This window comes from Impatiens glandulifera, chromosome 9, assembly GCF_907164915.1.
Source record: "Impatiens glandulifera chromosome 9, dImpGla2.1, whole genome shotgun sequence".
Lineage (NCBI taxonomy): Eukaryota > Viridiplantae > Streptophyta > Magnoliopsida > Ericales > Balsaminaceae > Impatiens > Impatiens glandulifera.
The window spans coordinates 29979274-30001813 of NC_061870.1; the positions used below are offsets into that span (position 1 = coordinate 29979274).

Sequence of the window (22540 nt, forward strand, 5' to 3'; positions counted from 1 at the left end):
TAAAATTTATCATATTCGTTTCAATTTTCCATTAGGGTGAGAATTATGTTGGGCTTAGACCGAAATTTATCAACATGTTTGCCAGGGTTAGGCCCATTAGGGTGAGGGTTGACCCGTAATATTGAGCAACTAAGCCAATTTTGTTAAGGAAAATTTTTATCTGGTATTTGTACAAGTTGAGAGTTTTCAAATTCTAACTAATTTTGGGTTTTTTTTTTTTTTTTTTAGGGTGCAAGTAAAATCGAATGAACCTTTTGTATCGAGTCGGATCAGTCTAGATTGAACTAAAAAACTAACCGAATAGAATTGGATCGGTCTAAATTGAACTAAAATCAGGGATGAATTTATGTATGGACTCGGGTGGGCTGATATATATATATATATATATTACGAATAAATTGTGACATTACCCTTTAATTATTAAAAAAAATCAATAGAATTCACTATTTTATTTATTTAATTATTAAAAAAAATGATAAAACTTACTTTTATTTACCTGTTTTATCAAAAAAAAATCGTTTTTTTAATTTAGCCCACCCTAAAAAAAATTTAAGCTCACTCCACCATCAAATTCTGGGTCCGTCCCTGACTAAAACCTAACCGAATAGACCAAACATAATTACCCACCAAATAAACGACTAATTAGAGTTTAAAAAAAAAAATTATTATTTTTTCAACCAATCAGAATTTTAACGGTTTAATTTTGTATTTCGGAGTACAAATCGACCTAATCAAAACCTAATCAAACAGACAAATTAGTTCTTATAATAACTTATATCTCAAAAAATATGACTTTAAATTCTTTTTTCCTGTATTTAGTTCACGCTTCAAATATTATTCATGATTAATCATAATTTTGTTGGATATTACTTTAAAAAACAACTTGTCTATAAACATGGACTTATTAATGTGAATCCTTCTGGTGGTCCTCAACTTTAAGATATTACATGTAATTTCGATAAAGTCCTAAGATTGTTAATTAATCATTTTTGTGCCACACAATGTTAAGACGTTCAAAGCAATTTCCACAAAGTCCACTTTGACTTTTTAAAATATATTTTATTTAGGGCTGGTTTGATTTGGATTTTTTTATATATATATTTTTTTTAAATAATTATGAAAAATGAATTATTTGAGTTAATTGACAAAATATATCTATGTATAGTATCTTAAAATGCTATAAAGTTTTATTTTTCTTTAGAAATAAAAAAAAAAATTGATTTAATATTCGAATCAAGTAAATAAAAGTATTTAATATTTAAAATTTTTAAAATTAAGTAAAACTAAAATTATATATTTTATTTAATTATTTGAATAATTTAATTTTAAAAAAAGTGTTTGATTATAGTGATTTATATATGGATATGTTTATGAGGATTATATTTTTATTTTCTAATTAAAATATAAAATATGAAAATATAATTTTTTTATATTCAGAAAACACACATGTAAATTATTTTTGGCAAAATTTTGATCAATTTTATTTTTCTATTGTAACCTCATCTAAAAGATGATAAAAAGTTGCTTTTTTCACGTATATTTTAGTGTAAAACACTCATCAAAGATTTAATCAAACTGACTAAAAATCAAATCAAAATTACTATCTAATTCAATCACATTTTTTATATAAAAAAAAATATAGGGATATAATCATACAACCAATCAGGGTCAGCTTTTGGGGTAAACCCGACAAGCCTTTGGGCTAGGGCAGCTCACTTCTCAGGGCAGCCCATTTAGATAAATATATGATTGTTTTAAGTATATAATATTATAGCATAGTGGTTCAAAATACAAATTTAGAATTTTTCTTATGTTATGAATTTAAATCTCACCAAAAATAATATTTTTTTTATCAATTTTTATTACTAAACTTGAGAATAAATTTTTTTTTTATCAGGTCATCCCAAAACTGAGCGGCAAACAATCTTTAACCCCAACATAAATGAATAGAGATTGGTTTTCTCTTTTGTTAGGCAGATGTATTTTATTAAATTAGTTAAATTGATTGATGGGATTAATGACAGAGTTATAGATTTTATTAAGTTTGAGTTTAAAGTTTATTAAAAATATGATAATTTTTATTTATAAATATATATTTGATTTTTCTATATAAATATTTTATATATTAATTATAAAATAGTTCAAATATATAAAATTTTATTGGTGTTAGGAATTAATAATGATTGCAGTCTTATAGGTAAACGATTAAGCTTGTTCGGGTTTTCAAAATAATCTAACCATATCAATTGTCACTTCACTCCCCCGTCTCATCATTCAAATTAATCAAGTCATTAACCAAAATACTAAAATATTCTCTATTTTAAATTATAATTATTTATTTTATTTATATATATTAATACCCTTTAAGTCTTTTTATCAAAAAAACATCATCATTTCTTCAAAATTATCACCAATCATTACCAATAATCATTTTTCTCTCTTTCTAGGTTATTTAAATAACCTAACCGAACAAGCCTCAAACTATTGAAATAAGGGAAAAAATATATTTTTTCTCACAAATTAATTACGAGTTGCCTGTTTTTTTTTATAATTTATCAAAAAAATTCTAATTGATCAAACTGAAATGATCAATAAATGTAACTACAGATTTTAAGATTAAGGTAACGGCTTCAATCTGCATTAAATTACAAAAAATGATAGAAACCATGTGCTTACACCTTAATTAATCAAATAAAAACATTTTACTTTCCATTTTTATTTTAAATATATTTTTAAAAATAATTATGATTAATAATATATTGATTTTAAAAAAATCATTATTATTTATAACTTTATTAATACAAATACAAATACAAATACAAGACCTTATTTCCAGTTATTACCCAATCATAACAAACAAAATTCTTAATTATGAGTTTTTATAAGATTATATATTTTAAAAAATATAGTTAATATTCAAACAAAATGTATTTTTCACGGTTATTTATTTAAACTTTTATAACCTAGCTAACAACTCCAAAGTTATTTATTTGTGTGAACTAACTAATAAAAAAATGTTGCAGTATTAAAATATTATATAAAAATTAATTCATTCAAACTAAATGATTTAATGAAAGAAAGAAAAAAAAAAAGTTACCAAGAAAGATTCTATGGATTTCTAAGGGAAAGGATAAGAATGATACGTAGATCTTTTTTAAAAGCATTTAATATTTTCTAGATAAGTTGCAAATTTCTCCAAACTTTCACATACACGTCTCTTTCCACCCAACTTTATTTCCTGGAAATTCTTAATCATGATAGTCATTTACTCCTTATTTAATGTTATTTTGGTTGATTTTCAAATAAATCAACAATTCAATCATCAATTAGATTTTACGAATCAACCATTCTCTTCCATTATATAATGTTTCAAGTGGTAGGTTGGTTGAAAAAATATTTAAATAAATCACTTATATTTATCATTTTATCAATTATATTAATTTATCAACTATTGACTATAGGGTTTAGAACCAAATTTAAATTAATCTTATTCTTTACATCACGTAATTAATTAATTAATTAAAATATTATTTATTTATTATTATATATATTAATACATTTTAATTTTTTTATTAAAAAAATTATCCCTCTAAATCATCACCGGTTACCATTTTTTTCCCATTAAAACAAAATCTAAATCCGAACTAAGGCCTAAAAATATGTTCGGTTTGGTTTATTATAAAAATCCAACAATAATCAAAACCATACATTATTTAACTAAAATATTAAAATATTATTTATTTAAAATATATATATATACAATTATATATATATATATATTAATACTTTTTTTTTTATCAAAAATACTCAATTCTTTAACATCAACATTCATCCCCATCTTATAAATAAACCGAGATTTATTTATTTAAAAAAAAAAACTACCTAAGAAGCTCTAAAATATTATAATGAAGCGTCCAATTTAAGGTAAATTATTTGAAATGGTATTACTTTTTTCAAAAGAAAATTACTGCAAAAATATATAATTTCTACAATTAGTGTCTTGTACTAGTTTTGTCATTTCCTTGTATAAAAGTTAAAATTTCTACAAATGGTATATTGTACTAATTTGTCCTTCTGTTATGTTAATAATTCAATACTTTTCTAATTTTTGTACGCGTTATTATGTTTAAACATTAAAATAATATGCAAGTTGAACAGTTTTTTTTTTTTATAGACTTTATCATTAATTAATAAATAATATCCAAGTCGTTTACTTTTGTAACCAATAATTAAATAACATCTTGGCATAAATGATCTGTCCAAATAAATCAACATTTTATCACTAAATAATATATTACATTAAATTTTAAACTAAAATTTTATAACATAATATAATATATTAATTTATTAAATTCAAATAAATATCTTTTAGCCCAATTATTATTTAGGACTCAAACTTAGTTAGTTTTTATCAAATGAGAACACAACTTTAAATTGTGTCTTATCAGACTTCAACTGTCATAATTTTAGATTTTTAGTCATTTAAGAATTTCTCTAAAACTAATGAATATTTGCCTTTTTATTTTTTTAGTTAATTTGTTAAAGCAAGATAATTTTTTTATTCACATTACTCGACAATTTTGAATGTGTATATCTCGAAAAATACTCAATTTAAAACATAAATATGTTCAAATTTGTAAATTATACATAAAATCACGTGGTTATAATTTTTTTTAAAAAATAAATAAAAAAAAACAAACTCCAACTCTAATTAGAATAAGGAAATCTAGAACTCAATATACAATTTAAAAAAGAACGTCCAAAATATCTCTACATATAATTTCATTTACAAACGTGACAAATTTAATAAAAATAAAATGATACATGTATTTTTTTCGATTTAGAAAACCACGTGAGACTAAAACTTGACACCCATAAAACACAATTCAAAATTCGAATAACATTTTATCCGTTGGACCAATATCTTTCTTAGACCAGTTTGTTTTGAAAAGTGTAGGGTTAATTTTATATTCTTCGAAAATGAAATTTCCAAATAAACAAACATCCTTGTTCGTTAATTCCTATATAATGACAGGCCAAAGATATTAATACAGCACATATATTATTTATTTCCAGTTTTCAACCGCCGTTTGTTTTAACTTTCCAAGCAAAGCAAAGTCGCCGGCGATCTCTCCGGTCACCGTCTCCGATATCTCTTCAAGCTTCCGCCGCAAGGTACATCTTCAAACCTGTATCTTCATATCTCTTTGTTCTTCTTCACACTCCAAACACATAAATTGGTCCAATTGCTGCATCTAACTGTTTCCTTATTTGGTTTCAACGTCGGTTTCATATGTAAGTTTTAGCTTCTGGTAAAGAAACTCTCTGCTTTAGTTTGGTATGTGGAATACCCAGCTTCTAGGTTACTTGTTCATCATTCAGAGTGTTAGGGTTTTCACTTCGTAAGCTAACTGTTCGTTATATTGCGTGGTCTGCAAGACTGTAGGTCATCTTAATTGTATTTTTGATGTATGAACATTTCACTTTCCTGTCATCTGTAAGTTTTAGAAAGATAAGAACTTAAAATTATGCTTATGATCTCTAGTTTGTCCATTTAATGTTCCTAACTGGAAGGACTTTTGTCACCCAATGACTCTGTTACTTGTATTAACCATGTTTTCTATTATGTCTTCTTCTTCTTACATGTAGGTTTAAGTGATGGGTCAGGCTCTTGGTTGTATTCAGGTGGACCAGTCTACCGTTGTTGTTAGGGAACAGTTTGGAAAGTTTGATCATGTTCTTCAACCGGGGTGTCACTGTTTGCCTTGGTGTTGTGGTTACCAAGCATCTGGAACCTTATCGCTTCGGGTGCAGCAGCTTGATGTCCGTTGTGAAACGAAAACTAAGGTGCAATTTCTTTTGTAAAAGTTATAGAAGGGTTGTTGGATTGACAATCATCTAATCTTTTGATCTAATCTAATGTGATTGTTTTTATCAGGATAATGTCTTTGTCACTGTTGTAGCATCCATTCAGTATCGTGCTCTTGCTGAAAAAGCTTCGGATGCCTTCTACAAGCTGAGCAACACGAAGGCTCAAATTCAAGCCTATGTTTTTGATGGTATAGCATTCATAATATACATTTAAAATATTTATTATTCCTTCCTTCTTTGGAAACATATGTGATTTGCTTTGTACGATTAATTAATAGTTATTAGGGCAACTGTGCCAAAGTTGGAATTAGATTCTGCTTTTGAGCAGAAGAATGATATTGCCAAAGCAGTGGAAGAAGAACTTGAGAAGGTAAAAACATTTTTTATTCCTTGGAGGAAGACAAACAGAATTTTATATATATATTTTTTATGTTGTGATGTTATAGGCCATGTCTGCTTATGGATATGAGATTGTTGAAACTCTGATCATTGATATAGAGCCAGATGCACAGGTGAAGAAGGCAATGAATGAGATCAATGCAGGTTAAAATGATTCTTCAATCTTTTGTTTTGATTTTATAGGAAAAAATTGACTGATTGTTTTTATCTAACCAAACAGCTGCTAGGATGAGGGTTGCCGCGAATGAGAAAGCGGAAGCAGAAAAGATCTTGCAGGTGAAACGAGCAGAAGGAGAGGCAGAGGCCAAGTATCTTTCAGGTCTGGGAATAGCAAGGCAGCGAGAAGCTATTGTGAATGGTCTGAGAGACAGTGTGCTTTCATTCTCGGGTAATGTTCCTGGGACAACTGCCAAGGACATAATGGACATGGTTCTCATAACACAATATTTCGACACCATGAAGGAAGTCGGGGCCTCCTCCAAATCTTCTGCTGTTTTCATCCCTCACGGCCCTGGGGCAGTCAAGGATATTGCCTCGCAGATTCGGGATGGCCTGCTTCAGGGTAAACATGCCCCCGTCTGAAGAAGAAACTAACGTCATTGGTTGGTTGGTTGGAGCATCTAGTTTACGTATATGATTTTAACTTTATTATTATGTTATGATTGAAACCTTATTAAGTGTTGTGTTAAGACATCAGCTTGCATGGTATTTGTAAAATCTTGGTTAATATTTATCTGAATGCAATGATCTTTTAGTGTGTGTTATTTTATTTATTAGAGCAAAAATTGGCCATCAACAATAACTCATTTTTGCTTTAGGAGATAAATGAAAGATGCACGTTGCTTTGGTTTACATTGAACAAAAAAAAATTGTTTTGGTTTATAAGATAAAAATTAGAGGGATGGAGGTCCACCAATCAATTCTGACTAAGAAAATGGAGACCACTATATCCAACAAATATGATATTTTTCAACTCTCATTGGTTTGAATTGATATATATTAAAAAGGTCAACTTTTCTAAAATGTTGGTAGAAAACAGAATGGGTGAAAGGAAATAAAATGAAAAATACAATAGAGTTAGGTTCCGATTTCGTCCATATTGTTGAAACCTTTAATCTTATCGGTCCTGAAGCTCTTTCCAGGACCTCTTTCATTGAAAGTTTAGACCATAACCTATGGATGATTGATAAGATTCTTGATTTGAATTGATTTCCCCTTAAAAGATACACATTCTAGGTTTGCCACGTTTTTTATTTGAAAAAAGAAAAAAAAAAAGATGAGGATAAACTGGCAAAATGGCATAATTGATGTTTGTTGCACAGTGCACAAATATAAAAATAATGGTATTGTGCCTAAACTAGCATGACCATGGGATCTCTTGGAGAAAGTATGTGATACAAGTCTAAGAAAAAAGCAAGCATGCTAAGGTAGGGCAGGTTTCATAACTCGTAATATTCTATTCTATTCACTGCCTGATCCATTGTCCGCAGAATCTATGTCCATCGGTTGTGTACCCGAGCTCTTTGTATAACCGCTGATCTCGTCCTTATACCGTTTCTTATCAGTCAGAGCCTTTGCCTCAAATGGTTCCTTCTCTTCAGCTGTCCAAATTCCAATTTCATTTCAGCAACACAAAAAAATATATACTCTTTTTTCTCTATTGACCAACTGTAGGGTATGATAGAACAAACCTGACATTCCTTTCCATCTGTCGCCAACAACTCTACCAATTTCGCCAAATGAAATTCCAGGTTGAGTCTTCTTTATACTCTATGCACAGTTAACAATAAAAAAAATATAGAAATGACTAATTAACTTCAATTTTTGGAAAATTATTGCATTCATTAATAGAACATATACTAACCTCCCTCTGGCTTTGAGAGAAATATAAGTAAGCAGACATTGCCTTCTTTGGAGCATTTGGATCTTTCTTCTTGCTGCTCTTCTTTTGTTTCTTTGCCTTGGGAGCCCCATCTCCATCAGCAGCAGCAACATCTTTAGATTTACTACTCTTACTAGAAGATCCTTTCAAAGGCTCTTTCTTAACGATTTCAACTTTTGCAGGTTTCTGCAATCACTAAAGCGTATAAATAATGGATCTTCTACAAAATCTTAAGCTCCAGTATCACTATAACTTACTTCCTTTTCATCTCCAGTATCACTTCCATCAGATCCATCTTCTCCCGAATCATCAGTAGGTGACCCTCCATCATCTTTGTCAATAACAAAATCCGAATCCTGCCATGTCCCACAATTTTGATTTGTTATTTTAAAATAATAGATATTTTTAAGCATTAATACAAAATTGTTAGATACAATTTAGGTCATCTATCATGTGGGTTATTTGAGATTAATTTCAAACAATCTACTAATCACATCATTGAAATCAACCAAAATAACCTATATTATATAGCTACCGTCTTTTTACCCAAATAACCTGAGATTTTCAATAACCTACAGCAAATATATTTATTTGGAAATAACCTTAGATCAAACAAGGCCATAAGAAGTATTAAGGAATGCACAAAATTCACCTCTTCATCACTTTCATCTCCACCTGCTTCATTTTTAATGCGTTCCAAATGTGGGTCAACAGCATCATCATCATCATTCTGCAGAACGGCAGCAACACCGTCTGCACTTTGGACACCCCCAAGATTCATTATCTTCAAGCCTTTACCACTGCAACTCCAGAACAAAAAAGGTCAGGAAGATGTTTCTGATCTAGGTCTACAATGAAAACAGGAGAAGTTGAACACACCCTATGAAGTCATATAGGTTGTGGTACTCATTTCTTTGGATATTCCTGAATAGATGTTCTTGCTCGGTTTTCAGCCTGATTAGTAGATCAAAGTAATGCATATTCGAACCACCAGCAGCATGTCTCTCAAACTCTAAATAGTCGATCTGAATAAGAAATTAATATTTGTCACTAGAAGTTTCTCCCCCAAGAAAATCATGTTTATAAAATATTATGGTAATATTTTACCTCTTCATGAAGAATGAGAGTAGGTGGTTTCGGTAAGAAGAAAAATCCCTTTTCGAGTGGGTATAAAACACCATCTTCAGCCTTGAGTGAAGATTTAACAGCATAACCATCTTGGCAACTGCGGAACTTCCCTGGTCTTGTGAGTTTTGCACCAGATAAGCCACGCAGTATCATTGTAAATACTTCATGAATAAGACCCTGATATTGAAGCAAAATTAAAATTCGAAAAGATCAAAACCTTAATACAGTTGTAAGAATATGGAAACACTTGGATTCTAGTTCACAGTACCACCTTGACAAAACCAAACTCTAGTGCTATCGTTTTTTATCAGAATTCAAAAGGTCAAATGTATGAAGGACCTATTACATACCTTATAGGTTGGCTCTAACTTATCCTTGAACTTTGTGTTCAAAAGATCTTCATTAATGGAGAGAGTGCTATCGACCACATAATCTGTTTCAAACTGCAAGATAAGCGATAATAAGAATGTAAACTTTACAAATTAAATATTTCTCCTTTGCTGATGCATAAACAAAGCATACCTGCATAACAATATGTGGGTACAATGTTTGACCTTTTCGAATTGGTGGGTCGAGGGTAACCACCACAAATGTATGTGGCTGGTTGGACTGCACAAAAGAGTCTGTATTGAGATACAACAAACATTCTTATAGAACAAAAATGCCAATTCCAAAGGAGCACTTATGGACAAACCTTAGGTAGCAAGAAAAGGCGCACAACGCTGCTGTACTGAATTTTAAAATCATTAGCTTGTCCCTGGAGCCTCAAAAATGAAAGATGAAGTTCAACATTGTATCGACCCCTGAGAAACAAATTCTAGTGTTAGATCTTCTTGAAGTCTGTGCATAGAGATTTAGAGACCATTCTACAGATGAATCGGGATGAAAATATACTAGTGAGCTTATTTGGAAATTAATATTTCGTCGCAATCAATCTAACTGAAAAATCATCAAAAACTAAATATGAAAGTGAAAGTGATCTTTTCGGCAATCACGGTCGAAAAATCGAGAAATTTAAAATAAAAGTGATTTTTATGCCGTTTGGTAGTGTATTTTTGTTACTTAATTTGTATATATTATTTTCTATATTATACTTTAATTTTTTGAGAGATTTTTTTCACGATCATAATTAGAATGTTTAGATCAAAATGATTTTTCACAAACAAAAAAGATGTAGATTTTTCAAATCATGATAACAGAACAGTCAATATATTACCTTGGTGTAAGAACAGCAACACCTTCAAATGTGACAACAGATTCTTCAACTCCAGCGCCAACATCTGCCATTGACATTATTTTATCGCGGAATACCTAAAAAATAGAAAGATCATAATAAACATTTATTCATTTACACAAACATAACACTATAATTGACACACACAAAAATAGTTGAGGATATCTTTTATTTTCATTATCCAATATGTTACCTAAAAATATAACTCCGAGAACTGAGTCTGCCAAACAACATATGGGATATTTATCTCTTAAAAGTGTAAAATGATCACTATAATAGATAAAATATACCTGGGCTGGAGGACGGTTCTCATCTCCAACGAATTGAGTGTTTGAATTAGGTATATGAAAACTGATTTCCACAAGTGAATCTTTCTGCCATCAAATAAATGAACCGTCATTTAAATAAGATTATTTGTCAGGATAATCCATGGATATCACGTACCATTTACTTATGATCTATGTAGGTAACTTTGATAACATAAGTTGGAGACAAGAAAAGTGCAACCCTACCTCATTGGCACCAGTTGTGTCGTCCACATGGAACTCCAATGTGACATCATTTTTACCTTGAAGCTGTGTTTGGGAAACATCAGCTAAAGAAAGCTCAAATGCTTGCTTTGAATCAACCAGAAAAGTTAGCATATTCCCTACATATTTGTGAAAAAAATATCAAGTAAAGGAAGAATAGAATTTGATAGATAAAATGTGAAGAACATAAAAGAAAATGCACATCATCTTCTAAAAGAAAAATAAACATAAAGTCGCACAATCATCACCATAACAAAACTTTACAGAAAAAAATGGATCAAGTTAAAACAAGTCCACTGACCATTAAGGTCAACCTCCCCCCAGTTCTTCCCACTTATAGAAAGTTGTTTCTCTTCTGGAGTTATACTCCATGTATTCTGGAAATAACTTGTGAGACCTGTAACATCCTGTATAAGATACAAGGATTCTTAGACCAATTTGGGAAACAGTAATACATTAATAGCACACACTACATCCTCTATAACCTCCAAGGATTTTCAGATTCTTGAGACAAAGACCAGCATATATAGCAGCATAAAAAAAATACAATACATGTACAAATCACATATTCATAAACTATAGCAATGTCCCTATAAAAAAATCCTAGTGCGACATATAAATCATACAGAATTCCCAAATGACATAAGAGTCATAATCTACAAAATACAACTACTGATGAAGGCTCAAGAGGTTGTGTATCAAAGGTTATTACGGAAGCTTGTAAACATTTTTTTTTTTAAATTTAGAAGTTCAAGGATATTTATTGTATGCTATAATAACATGTGAACTAAGAGAACCAAAAGGAGAATCCAAGAACATAATGAGAAAGATCAAAGTTTTACCTGATCACGAAAGCCAGTGAATTTATAATTTAATCCATCTTTAGATCTTACACCAAGTTGATTTGTCCGAGGAACCTTCATCCATGTAAGGCCTACAATATCACTGTTATCAACTTCCACAATTTTCCCACCTCCTTGTTTTTTCCACAAGATGCCACCAGAGTGAATCTTAAGTTGTCCTGCGGTCTAGTTTTCAAGAAAAACAAAAATTCATGTTGGAATGGAAATCAGATATCACTCAGCCTTGAATTCTTCAAGAATAGAGAATTCAGACTAAATTAGGTTTCAGCCATAAGTGAAGGAAACCCTAGAAAGAAACGACTCCAAATAACGGAAATTGAAATAAGAATTAAGGAGGAATCGAGCAAAATAAGTTAAATTAGGGTTTCGCATTACATATTGTCATGATCTACCTGAGTTCGCGTTCCGAATCAAAAGGAAACACAAAAGGTTCGAATGAAAGAGACTTACAGTACCACCGCGGCCTCCCAGTGAGATACTGTTGAATGACTGTCCGTCCGCCATGGCCTTTGATTCTCTTCTTCAAGTGACGAAACTAGATGCAAATTGCTCGATGAAATGTTGGGAAAGGAGGGCAAAAACGAAAGCGCGCCAAACGTACGAAATATACGTGTCTTCTTCACCTGTAGTTTCCTTTGCTGGAAAAAACCTAATTGGGCTTGGATAGAAATTTAAAAACACTTGTCCATGTACATTACATGGGCCTTGACTCATGACCCAAAATAAAATAAACTTTTCTGTGATAATAAAATAATATAAAAAAGTATTGCCTTATAAGTAATATCCAAAAATAATATGTCAAATTGCTACAGATTTATTTTTATAATTAATGTATTGTACTATTTTTGTCTTGTTGTTTATTTAAGTTGTTTTTTCTACAAGTAGTGTCTAGTACAGTTGTACTAATTTTTTCATGTCATTCTATTTTGTCTGATAATAATTTCAATACCAACTTAAAAACAACAAAATAAGCAAGTTGAATGGGATGTTTTCATAGACATAAAATATTTTTTTTAATCATTTACATAATTCAAATTGAAGTCTTACTTCACTATTACATCAATTCAAAAATAACTTAAATTCAAATAAATTTCTAAAAATATATTAATAATAAAAACACAATTTAAATAAGAGTGTGAGCGTTTTCAATGATAATCGAATTTTAAAATAAAAAATTATTATACTTTTATAACTACAATGTTGATATATTCGACCACTACAACATAACTATATAGGTATGTAATATTTTTATTTTTTATTTTGATATCATTAGTTTTTAAAATATTTACAATTTAATAAAATTATATTTTTTTTATGACATTTAAAATTTTATACATATTTAATCGGGTAACGGGGTATCTGTCGGATATCGGGTCTCTGACGAATCACGAATGGGGATACAATAAAGATACCCAAATTAGGTACTAAATGAAAATCGGATTCGGTGATGGGTAATTTACTATCCACATATAAGGTACATATTGTCATCTAAAATTTTATATATATTTAATCGGGTAATAGGGTACTCGTCGAAGATCAGGTACCCATTCTAACGAATCGGAGATAAAAATACAATAAAAATATTCGTCGAGTCTCGTCATGTAGTAAAAAAAAATTCGGGTTCTTAGAATAAATACTTCACTAAACAAGTCCTTGCTGTAATACTTAAATGGAATGCATAGCCACTGGAAACACATTTTATGATTTTGTATATACCTGAATCTTAGGAATTGAATTTAGTTACAAAATCAAATAGAGCCATAATTATGGGAGGTGTATTTTGTATAATATTTATAAATTGAGAGGCAAAATGATTTCTTTTTAAAGTATACAGGTTTATTTGATATTAAACTATAATTAAGGAATATATATATATATATTTATATCTTAAAAATAAATTGTTTTTTTGCCAAATTGATTATATTTCCTCATTCATGCATTTTCCAGCAGAAAAGAAAAAGCTATAGTATTTACACGTCGGTTGGTTTCCAAGCAAAGTCGCCGCCGGCGATCTCTCCGTCACCGTCGTGTCTTCAAGCTTACGGCACAAGGTATATGTTCAAACTCCAAACACATAAAATGGTTGAATTACATTAAATCGTTTCCTTGTTTAGGTTTTGACTTATGTAAATTTAGCATCTGTCATGAAAGTATCTGAACTTAGTTGGTTTGGTATGTGATATATCTTGTTTCTGTACTCACATTCATTCAAATTTCTTGGTTTTGTAGTTCTGATTAGGTTTAAAACTCTATTGGAATATTGATGTATGAATAAAATTTGATTTTTCCTTTCTTCTATAAGTTATAGAAAGTAATTTCATTGCCCTAGAAGATGGCTAGAAACAGAGTTCTGTTAAAATCTTGAAGAAGAAGAAGTGTAAATTCAAATTGTATTATTGAAAGTTATTAATAAACCTAACAAGAAAATAGAAAGAAGACGTGTTCCTCTTCTCCAGATCCTCAGCACCTAGCACCTAGCACCTCTACAGGTCTTGAAAGTCATTGTTTGGAATTATGACACAGCCCGAATCACCATTTGGATCTTCATCAATATCTTGATCTTAAATGGATATTGATCATCATCATTCATCACCAATTGTTCATCTTCTTTGTAATAATAATAATACAATAAAACCCTCCACCAGTGGCTTCTCCGGCCACCAGCAGAGGCAGCGAAAACTCTCCAAGATTTTTAACCTTGAAGCTCTGATACCATGTTAAAATCTTGAAGAAGAAGAAGTGTAAATTCAAATTGTATTAATGAAAGTTATTATTCAAACATTACATGTCTCCCTTATATAAGAATTCAATACTAACTAATTAACCAAACTAACTAATCAGTTACTAACTAATTAACGGTTTATTAAACCGTTATTTATTATTTTTACAAGTTCATTTCATTACTAGGGCCAAATGTCTCTGTAGGTCTGATTAGTTTAATACATTCTTCTTTCTTACATGTAGGAGGAATAAATAAGTCATGGGGCAGGTTCTTGGTTGTATTCAGGTGGACCGCACTACAGTTGTTGTTAGGGAACAGTTTGGAAAGTTTGATAATGTTCTTCAACCGGGGTGTCATTGTTTGCCTTGGTGTTTTGGTTACCAAGCATCTGGAACCCTATCACTTGGGGTGCACAAGCTCAATGTTCGCGTTGAAACAAAAACTAGGGTCCCAAACATAACTTATTTTCTATACATATAAGCTTGGATTGAGAATCATCAATATGATTGTTTGTTTGTTTGTATCAGGACAATGTGTTTGTCACAGTTGTCGCATCCATTCACTATTGTGCTCTGCGGGAAAGAGCTTTTGATGCCTTCTACAAGCTAAGCAACCCTAAATCCCAAATCCAAGCCTTTGTCTTTGATGGTATGTATTTTAGGCATTCATGTATTCCAATTGACTTGATTTGCTTTGTGTGATTACTTAATTGCTTTTCGGTGTGCTATATTAGTTATTAGGGCAAGTATGCCAAAGTTTTATTTAGATTCTGCTTTTGAGCAAAGGAATGAAATTGGCAAAACAGTGAAACAAGAACTTAGGAAGGTAACATTTTTTTTTACTCCCCTTGGTGGTGTTAATGGGACATGGAAGGAGAACTTAAGAATTTTGTTTATAGGTCATTTCTGCTTATGGGTATGGGATTGTTAGGATTCTGATCATTGATATAGAGCCAGATGAAAAGGTGAAGAAGGCAATTAATGAAATCAATGCAGGTTAAAATGATTCACTTTTCTTCATTTCTCTAACAATCTACATCACTGATTGGTTTGTATATATCCAACAAAACAAACAGCTGCTAGGACGAGGGTTGCGGCAAAATCTAAAGGAGAAGCAGAAAGGATGTTGCGGGTGAAACAAGCAGAAGGGGAGGCAGAGGCCAAGTATCTTTCGGGGCTGGGAATAGCAAGGCAGCGAGAAGCTATTGTGAATGGTCTTAGAGACAGTGTACTTTCATTCTCGGGTAATGTTCCTGGGACAAATGCCAAGGACATAATGGACATGGTTCTCATAACACAATATTTCGACACCATGAAGGAAGTCGGTGCCTCCTCCAAATCTTCTGTGGTCTTCATCCCGCACGAACCTGGGGCCGTGAAGGATATTGCCTCGCAGATTCAGGATGGCCTGCTTCAGGGTAAAATGAAAAAGAACGAAGAAAAACCTACTTGGAATATTATGAATTATCTTAATTACATCAAGTTTAAAACTTATTAGGTGTGAATGTGTGATAGAGAGTTAAGACATTTGCTTGTAATATTTATCTCAACCATCACCTTTTGGTGTTTGTGATTTTGTTTATTAAAGCAAAACAAATATTATGGATTGTCATGCTCTTTAAATAAAATAAAAAGACTTAAAATCAATTGTCTTCAAGAACCAAAAAAAAAAACATGATTTAGATTTCAAGAAGTTTGCATTAAGGGCATATGTTGTAATTGGTATTAAACATCTAATGTATTAAATGAAATTAAGATGATATGGTTAGAGTGTAAACTAGCATATAATTATGTAATTCTCATGATTTAAATAAAATATATATTATAATTTTTAAATTATTACTAGTATCATTAAATATTATTAAATAAAATAATAATTTCTTAAAAATATATATGTAAGAATAAATTTTATTTTTATTAATAAAATAACATAAATATTAAATTAAAAACAAAATAATATAAATGGTCAGTTATACAATTTATGTTTTTATCAATAAATCTATGAACTATAATATAAAGATTCAATGCTCAATTCCTTGTAAGAAGCTTGATCAACTATGTATATGAATTACCCTAACATGATTAATTATATAAATATCACCCAGTATTTACTTATTTCATTAAACAAAAAAAAAATGATAACTAAAATATCAAAACACATCTTCAATTGTATTTAAAAAATAATCATCATTTAACCTAAACAATATAATTTTTCAACAGATTGATTTTTTTTCTAAACATTCATATTATTAAAAACAAAAACTTAGATCAAACAAGAGTTTAATTTACTTATATATCATTATTTTTAAGTTGTAACCATTTTTTTAAGTCAATATTTGGTTTATTAATCAATATTTTTTCAGCTCAATGAAATCAAAACTAAGACTTTTTTTTCAAACAAAACTCTTTTATACTCAATCTTAGTGGAATAAAACCTATACCTCTTATTAAGTTAAACTCTTAACTTTTTAATAGTAGCTAGATTTTAATTTAGCTATATATTATTATTTTTTAAATCAACCATTTCAGTTTTTAAGATATATTTAGTTTGAATGTAAGACATTTGATATATTAAATAATATTCTTTCCATATATGTTACCTTAATTTTAATTTTAACTTTTAATAATAACAATGTGAAATTATTTAATTAAAATTTAATCCAAAGCCTAATTTGATAAAGACTGAAATATTTATGTTGTTTTTCAAAATAAACATATAAATTGAATGTTATTTTAAAGTTCATAACAAACAATTAAGGAATTGGAAAGATTAATTCACATCTATTTATTAAGGCCTGGATCTCGGTTTGGTTTGGTTTGGTTTATGCAAACAAAATCAAACATCATTTCACTTTTTTCTTATTCGTCACATTACTCAATTCATTAACTAAAATACATTATATTTCAAATTATTATTATTATTATATATATATATATATATATATATATACCCTTTAAGTTTTTTTACTAAAAATAATTATTACCTCCTCAAAATCATCAACTATCGTTATTTTTTTTTTTCCATGTTTTTGTTAAAATAACCTCAATCCGAACTCACTCTAAAAAATCATTCAGAAGGTAGCTTGCTAGTCTAAGTGTAGGATAGGATCTTATAGAGTAACTAATATTTTATATTTCAAATATGATAATTAGAATAATGTGACTATGTTGGTGCATTTTCTATTATTATTGGACTAGTACCTCTTTGTGTTGTAAATGCATAGCATAAGGAAACTCTTGGTTATACCAATATTTTTAAACTTTTGTGCTTGGTAAAGAAACAATATTACAAAATTTGATTAACATAATAAAGTAAAAAAAAAGGCAAAAACAAAATGACAAAACAAAAACTTAAGAGATTAATGGATGAAAATACAATATAAGGAAGCTACCCAACAAAGCCTAATTCTTTAAAGTCAAGTTAAATAATTTCACGATCTCGTCAATCGATCTGAACGGTGAACCGTTATAGAGTGAAAGTCAATAAAGAAAAAAATGATAAAAAGTTGAAAAAGGAGACGACCCATTAAAAGTTATTTTGCTCTTAAATGTTATTCAATAAATTCGCAATAAATTCGCAATGTTATCGCCAATCGAATTAAGTAATGACCTAGACCAAATAAATAAACATGGAAATGAGTCAAGGACCACCAACAAAGGTAATCAATTTTTTATATTACACCTAATTATAGAGTTGTCAAACTTAAATTCAACCAACACCATAAAAACAAAACAATATAAATGAATTGATGGAACCTTTTGTAAAATGGTTTGCGGTTATTTCAATATATGCTATTCATTATTTAAAATTAAATTACTGAAATAAAATCATCACTTAAATTTAAGATTTTTTAAAGTAAAAATTAAATTGACCCATTGACAATTTTTTCCAACTTTTCTTGGGACTTGTTTAAGAATAAGAAATAACATATAATCTTACTCAGATTACCTTAATAAATTGAAACAAATTATTATAAAGATCAAACTTAACTAAAATAACATTTATATGAGTAATAAAATACACCATATTGTTTTTCCAATGAAATCTATATATATATAATGATGTTTAATTTTTAAAGTGTCCGGATTGTCGGGTCGGGAGCTGTGGTTAATTTGGATATATGTGAGAGTAAATGGATACTTAAGTCGGATTATGGGTTGACCGTCCATAAATTTGTACCGTAATATTTTTTTCACAATTTTTTATATTATTACTCGTGCAAATGCACGAGATACATGCTAGTTTAAATAATAATAGAATATTTAATAAAATAATAAGTTTATTATGATTATATTTTATCACACAACATCTATATTAATTTAATAATATTTTCTCATAAAACAAACTTTAAATTAAAGCATCCCCAAAAAAACAAGTTACATGTGTTTGGTTTAGTTGGGAAGTGAAAATAAATGCAAGTCTCAAAGACTTGTTTGATTGTTAATTTAAACACTTTATAAACTATCACTACACATCTTTAAAAAAATTATATATAAATATTCTTAAAATGTATCATCTCATAGTTTCCATTTTTATAAATTATGACTGAAAAAATAATATATACAAAAATAGAAGTCCTTTTTTTGGAATCAAACTAGCTTTAGCATTAGAAAAATAAAAATAAAAAATAAAAATCCAGTCTTGTAATAGCTAGCCCATAGGAATGAAAAGCATGGCCCGTGGTTTTTCTCTTGAAACCATCTCAGAAAATAATAATAATACCTATTACCTTTTCTATTTTGGACAAATATGGCTGCAATTTAATTCACGATTTTACACACTGATCTCATCTTCATTCGCATTTATCCCTTCAAATTTCACATCTTTACGTTACAGCTTTTGAAACCCATATATGTATACATCTCATCTTCCTCTCTACCCTTTTCTTCACAACCCTTCATCGTCGATTTCATGAGGAATTAGTCAGGACCCCCGGATTTCCCGCTTGTAACGTCTGTTATTTTTGAGTAAAACTTCAGTTCCGGGGGGTTTTTGGATGGGGATTGGTGGGATTCTAGCGAATAAAAAAGACAATGACACAGTTGATCAATTGACAAAGGCGACCAACAAGGGTAAGTCGTCGAGGAACAACCGGCGACGCCAGAAGAAGATGACACGGGTTCAGAGGCTGTATGAAATGTGTAAACAGGTATTCTCGTCTGTTGATCCTGGCATTGTTCCTCCGCCGAATGAAATCCAACGGCTGAAATCTATTCTGGGTATGTAACGATTTGATTGATATAGTTGAGACTTGGATTAATTTGATGAATTCCATTACACATTTTAGCGTAGGTTTCAATTTTTTTCAACTAACTCACTTGATTACTACTTTGTTTATGAAATTGACTGCGTGAATCGTGATATGTGCATTCAAACTTGATATGATTTCATTAGCATGTATGTAGTAGGATTCTGCAGCTAACGTGTTTGATCTTATGCTGAACAAAGACTCAGATTGTGGATGTATGTATGATGGTTTTATGGGTGTAGATGAAATGACTCCAGATGATGTTGGGTTGAGACCGGACATGTCATATTTTCTTGGGAATAATGGTGCCGGTGGTGGTTTGGTCCCAAAGATAACGTACCTGCACATTTATGAATGTCCCAAGTTCTCGGTAGGCCAAGATGTTTAATAGATTTTGATGGTTGGGACTTGGGAGGTGATATGAATGGTGATAGCTAACTATATAGGTTTTTGTTAATTGGGTTACAGATTGGTATCTTCTGCTTGCCGCGAACCAGTGTCATCCCATTGCATAACCATCCTCAGATGACCGTGCTGAGTAAGCTTCTGTTCGGGACAATGCACATAAAATCATACGACTGGGCAGACACTAATGTTCTTTCAAATGGTAACTATCTTATCTCCATCCTTTATTTTGCCATTCCACTCATGTCATGCATTGAGTGTATATGTTTGAGTCCTAAATTTTCCTTCTTTCATCTAGTTATAGTATTAACTAGTGTTACCCATTTTGATATGTCTTCCTTTCTAGCTCAAATGGTAAAAAAAATCAATCAAATTTTGATTCATATGATGCCAACTTGTACAGAATGTTTGTTATCAGATAATTCGGACACATTTTGGTTTTAAGTTTGTCCAAGTTTGTCGTTTTGTGGCGATGATTTTGTCATCAAATTCATACAATGGTTTGTCGTTTGTACAACGGTTTGTCTTTCATCTTCATTTAGAGTATTAACTAGTGTTACCCATTTTGATATGTCTTTCTTTCTAGCTCAAATGGTAAAAAAATCAATCAAATTTTGATTCATATGATGCCAACTTGTATAGAATGTTTGTTATCACATAATTCGGACACATTTTGGTTTTAAGTTTGTCCAAGTTTGTCGTTTTGTGGCGATGATTTTGTCATCAAATTCGTACAATGGTTTGTCGTTTGTACAATGGTTTGTCTTTCATCTTCATTTATAGTATTAACTAGTGTTACCCATTTTGATATGTCTTCCTTTCTAGCTCAAATGGTAAAAAAATCAATCAAATTATGATTCATATGATGCCAACTTGTATAGAATGTTTGTTATCAGATAGTTGGGACACCGTGGTTTAAATTTGTCCAAGTTTGTCGTTTTGTGGCGATGATTTTGTCATCAAATTCGTACAATGGTTTGTCGTTTGTAAGGAAGATCTTTGTCTCGCCAAATTCCCACACGCGCAAGTGAGACTTCCTTTTGTATGACAAAATCCGACACACTTTTGGTTGTTGTTTAGTAATTTAAAGTCAAATTCCCACACGCTCAAGTGAGACTTCCTTTTGTATGACAAAATCGTACACACTTGTGGTTTCTGTTTAGTAATTTAAAGTGCGAATTTGTTATAGAAAATTGTGTGAGGTGGGTTTTTTATGATGATGCTTATTATTATGGTGGTGTCTGATTATATAACTATACAACAGTTAATGTTGGTGATGGAGTAGTGAGATTAGCAAAAGATGATGTTTATTATTATGGTGGTGTCTGATTATATAACTATACAACAGTTAATGTTGGTGATGGAGTAGGGAGATTAGCAAAGTTGAAGGTGGATGGCGAATTCACGGCCCCTTGTGGGACTTCAATCCTGTACCCTGCTGATGGTGGAAACATGCATTGCTTCACTGCCTTGAGTTCTTGCGCCGTTTTGGATGTGTTGGGCCCGCCTTACTCCGATCCGGAAGGCCGCCATTGCACCTACTATCTCGAATATCCACTTTCCACCCTCCCTGCAGCAGCATCTTCTTCTGGTACAATAACATTATCATTCTTAATTTTCCTTCTGGTCCCCCCCCCCTATACTATTAGTAGTAATGTCACCATATCATCATCATCCATGTGGGATCCAAACTTAACATGTCCTCATTTGATCATGTGGAATAGAGAAAATATCAGTTTTTTTTTTCTTTCTGATCCATATTAGTAATAATATTAATGTAACAGATGTAGCAGAGGCCTTGCCCGAGTCTTCTTCGTCGTCTTCATCGCCATCCGATATAGATAAGAGAAGCCATGCTTGGCTCAAGGAGAGGAAGGATAATCCGGAGGATCTAACTGTTGTTGGTGGTTTGTACAGTGGACCTGCAATTAAGGAGAAATGATCATTAGAGACAGAATTGGGGTTTTTTATTTGGATACATTTTCTTTCTTTCTTGTTTGGTTTGAGTTTCTGTAGAAACTATTATGACATTATATATTTTAGAAACAACAAAACAGGTTTATAGGATCATTTCAAAACAAACAAAATCCTTGATTAATTATTCAGATGAATTTCAAGTAGTCTTTATAATTTCTACTTATAGCCATTATTGTACAATACTTGATGACAGTACTAGCTTCATGTATTTACTTGGCTGGCATAGGTTCTAGATTTGTTTATTGTTGTTTTTGAGCTTTCAGATGTAAATCTATTTGAAA

General features: G+C 30.5%; 3 protein-coding genes and 1 pseudogene across 4 annotated transcripts; 3 read left to right on the plus strand and 1 right to left on the minus strand.

Moving 5' to 3' along the window:
- The first annotated feature begins 5052 nt into the window (after positions 1–5052).
- On the plus strand, positions 5053–7030 carry LOC124913743 (hypersensitive-induced response protein 1-like). The gene is made up of 6 exons (XM_047454159.1): positions 5053–5175; positions 5650–5847; positions 5939–6059; positions 6150–6241; positions 6318–6414; positions 6491–7030. The coding sequence occupies exons 2-6, from the start codon at positions 5659–5661 to the stop codon at positions 6850–6852; spliced, it is 861 nt and encodes a 286-aa protein (XP_047310115.1). The 5' UTR covers positions 5053–5175; positions 5650–5658; the 3' UTR covers positions 6853–7030.
- A 519-nt stretch (positions 7031–7549) lies between these two features.
- LOC124913742 (FACT complex subunit SSRP1) lies at positions 7550–12507 on the minus strand. Of its 2 annotated transcripts, XM_047454158.1 has the most exons (16): positions 12358–12507; positions 11887–12072; positions 11346–11451; positions 11027–11163; positions 10805–10888; positions 10497–10591; positions 9975–10083; positions 9803–9889; positions 9631–9723; positions 9260–9457; positions 9032–9177; positions 8805–8952; positions 8410–8508; positions 8135–8338; positions 7962–8040; positions 7550–7871 (listed from the first exon to the last, which is right to left on the minus strand). In XM_047454158.1, the coding sequence occupies exons 1-16, from the start codon at positions 12409–12411 to the stop codon at positions 7732–7734; spliced, it is 1965 nt and encodes a 654-aa protein (XP_047310114.1). In that variant the 5' UTR covers positions 12412–12507; the 3' UTR covers positions 7550–7731. The 2 variants fall into 2 exon arrangements, with proteins under 2 accessions (XP_047310114.1, XP_047310113.1); XM_047454157.1 differs by lacking the exon at positions 12358–12507 and having other exon boundaries at positions 11887–12082.
- Positions 12508–13874: 1367 nt separating this feature from the next.
- LOC124915007 lies at positions 13875–16142 on the plus strand (annotated as a pseudogene).
- A 3222-nt stretch (positions 16143–19364) lies between these two features.
- Positions 19365–22387, plus strand: LOC124915097 (plant cysteine oxidase 2). Its single transcript, XM_047455751.1, has 5 exons — positions 19365–19848; positions 20120–20247; positions 20346–20484; positions 21631–21873; positions 22067–22387. Exons 1-5 carry the CDS (start codon positions 19626–19628, stop codon positions 22222–22224), a joined length of 891 nt encoding a protein of 296 aa, XP_047311707.1. The 5' UTR covers positions 19365–19625; the 3' UTR covers positions 22225–22387.
- The last annotated feature ends 153 nt before the right edge of the window (positions 22388–22540 follow it).

What these genes read in the sequence shown, in the direction of transcription:
- LOC124913743 (XM_047454159.1), top strand. Translation starts at nt 5,659, where the DNA reads ATGGGTCAGGCTCTTGGTTGTATTCAGGTGGACCAGTCTACCGTTGTT. An exon ending in TGGAAGAAGAACTTGAGAAG is followed by an intron (nt 6,242 to 6,317) that starts GTAAAAACATTT and finishes GTGATGTTATAG; the next exon opens with GCCATGTCTGCTTATGGATA. An exon ending in AATGAATGAGATCAATGCAG is followed by an intron (nt 6,415 to 6,490) that starts GTTAAAATGATT and finishes CTAACCAAACAG; the next exon opens with CTGCTAGGATGAGGGTTGCC.
- LOC124913742 (XM_047454158.1), bottom strand. Translation starts at nt 12,411, where the DNA reads ATGGCGGACGGACAGTCATTCAACAGTATCTCACTGGGAGGCCGCGGT. An exon ending in ACCCACATATTGTTATGCAG is followed by an intron (nt 9,724 to 9,802) that starts GTATGCTTTGTT and finishes CTTATCTTGCAG; the next exon opens with TTTGAAACAGATTATGTGGT. An exon ending in GAGATGAAAGTGATGAAGAG is followed by an intron (nt 8,509 to 8,804) that starts GTGAATTTTGTG and finishes GGGACATGGCAG; the next exon opens with GATTCGGATTTTGTTATTGA.
- LOC124915097 (XM_047455751.1), top strand. Translation starts at nt 19,626, where the DNA reads ATGGGGATTGGTGGGATTCTAGCGAATAAAAAAGACAATGACACAGTT. An exon ending in ATGAATGTCCCAAGTTCTCG is followed by an intron (nt 20,248 to 20,345) that starts GTAGGCCAAGAT and finishes ATTGGGTTACAG; the next exon opens with ATTGGTATCTTCTGCTTGCC. An exon ending in CACTAATGTTCTTTCAAATG is followed by an intron (nt 20,485 to 21,630) that starts GTAACTATCTTA and finishes ACTATACAACAG; the next exon opens with TTAATGTTGGTGATGGAGTA.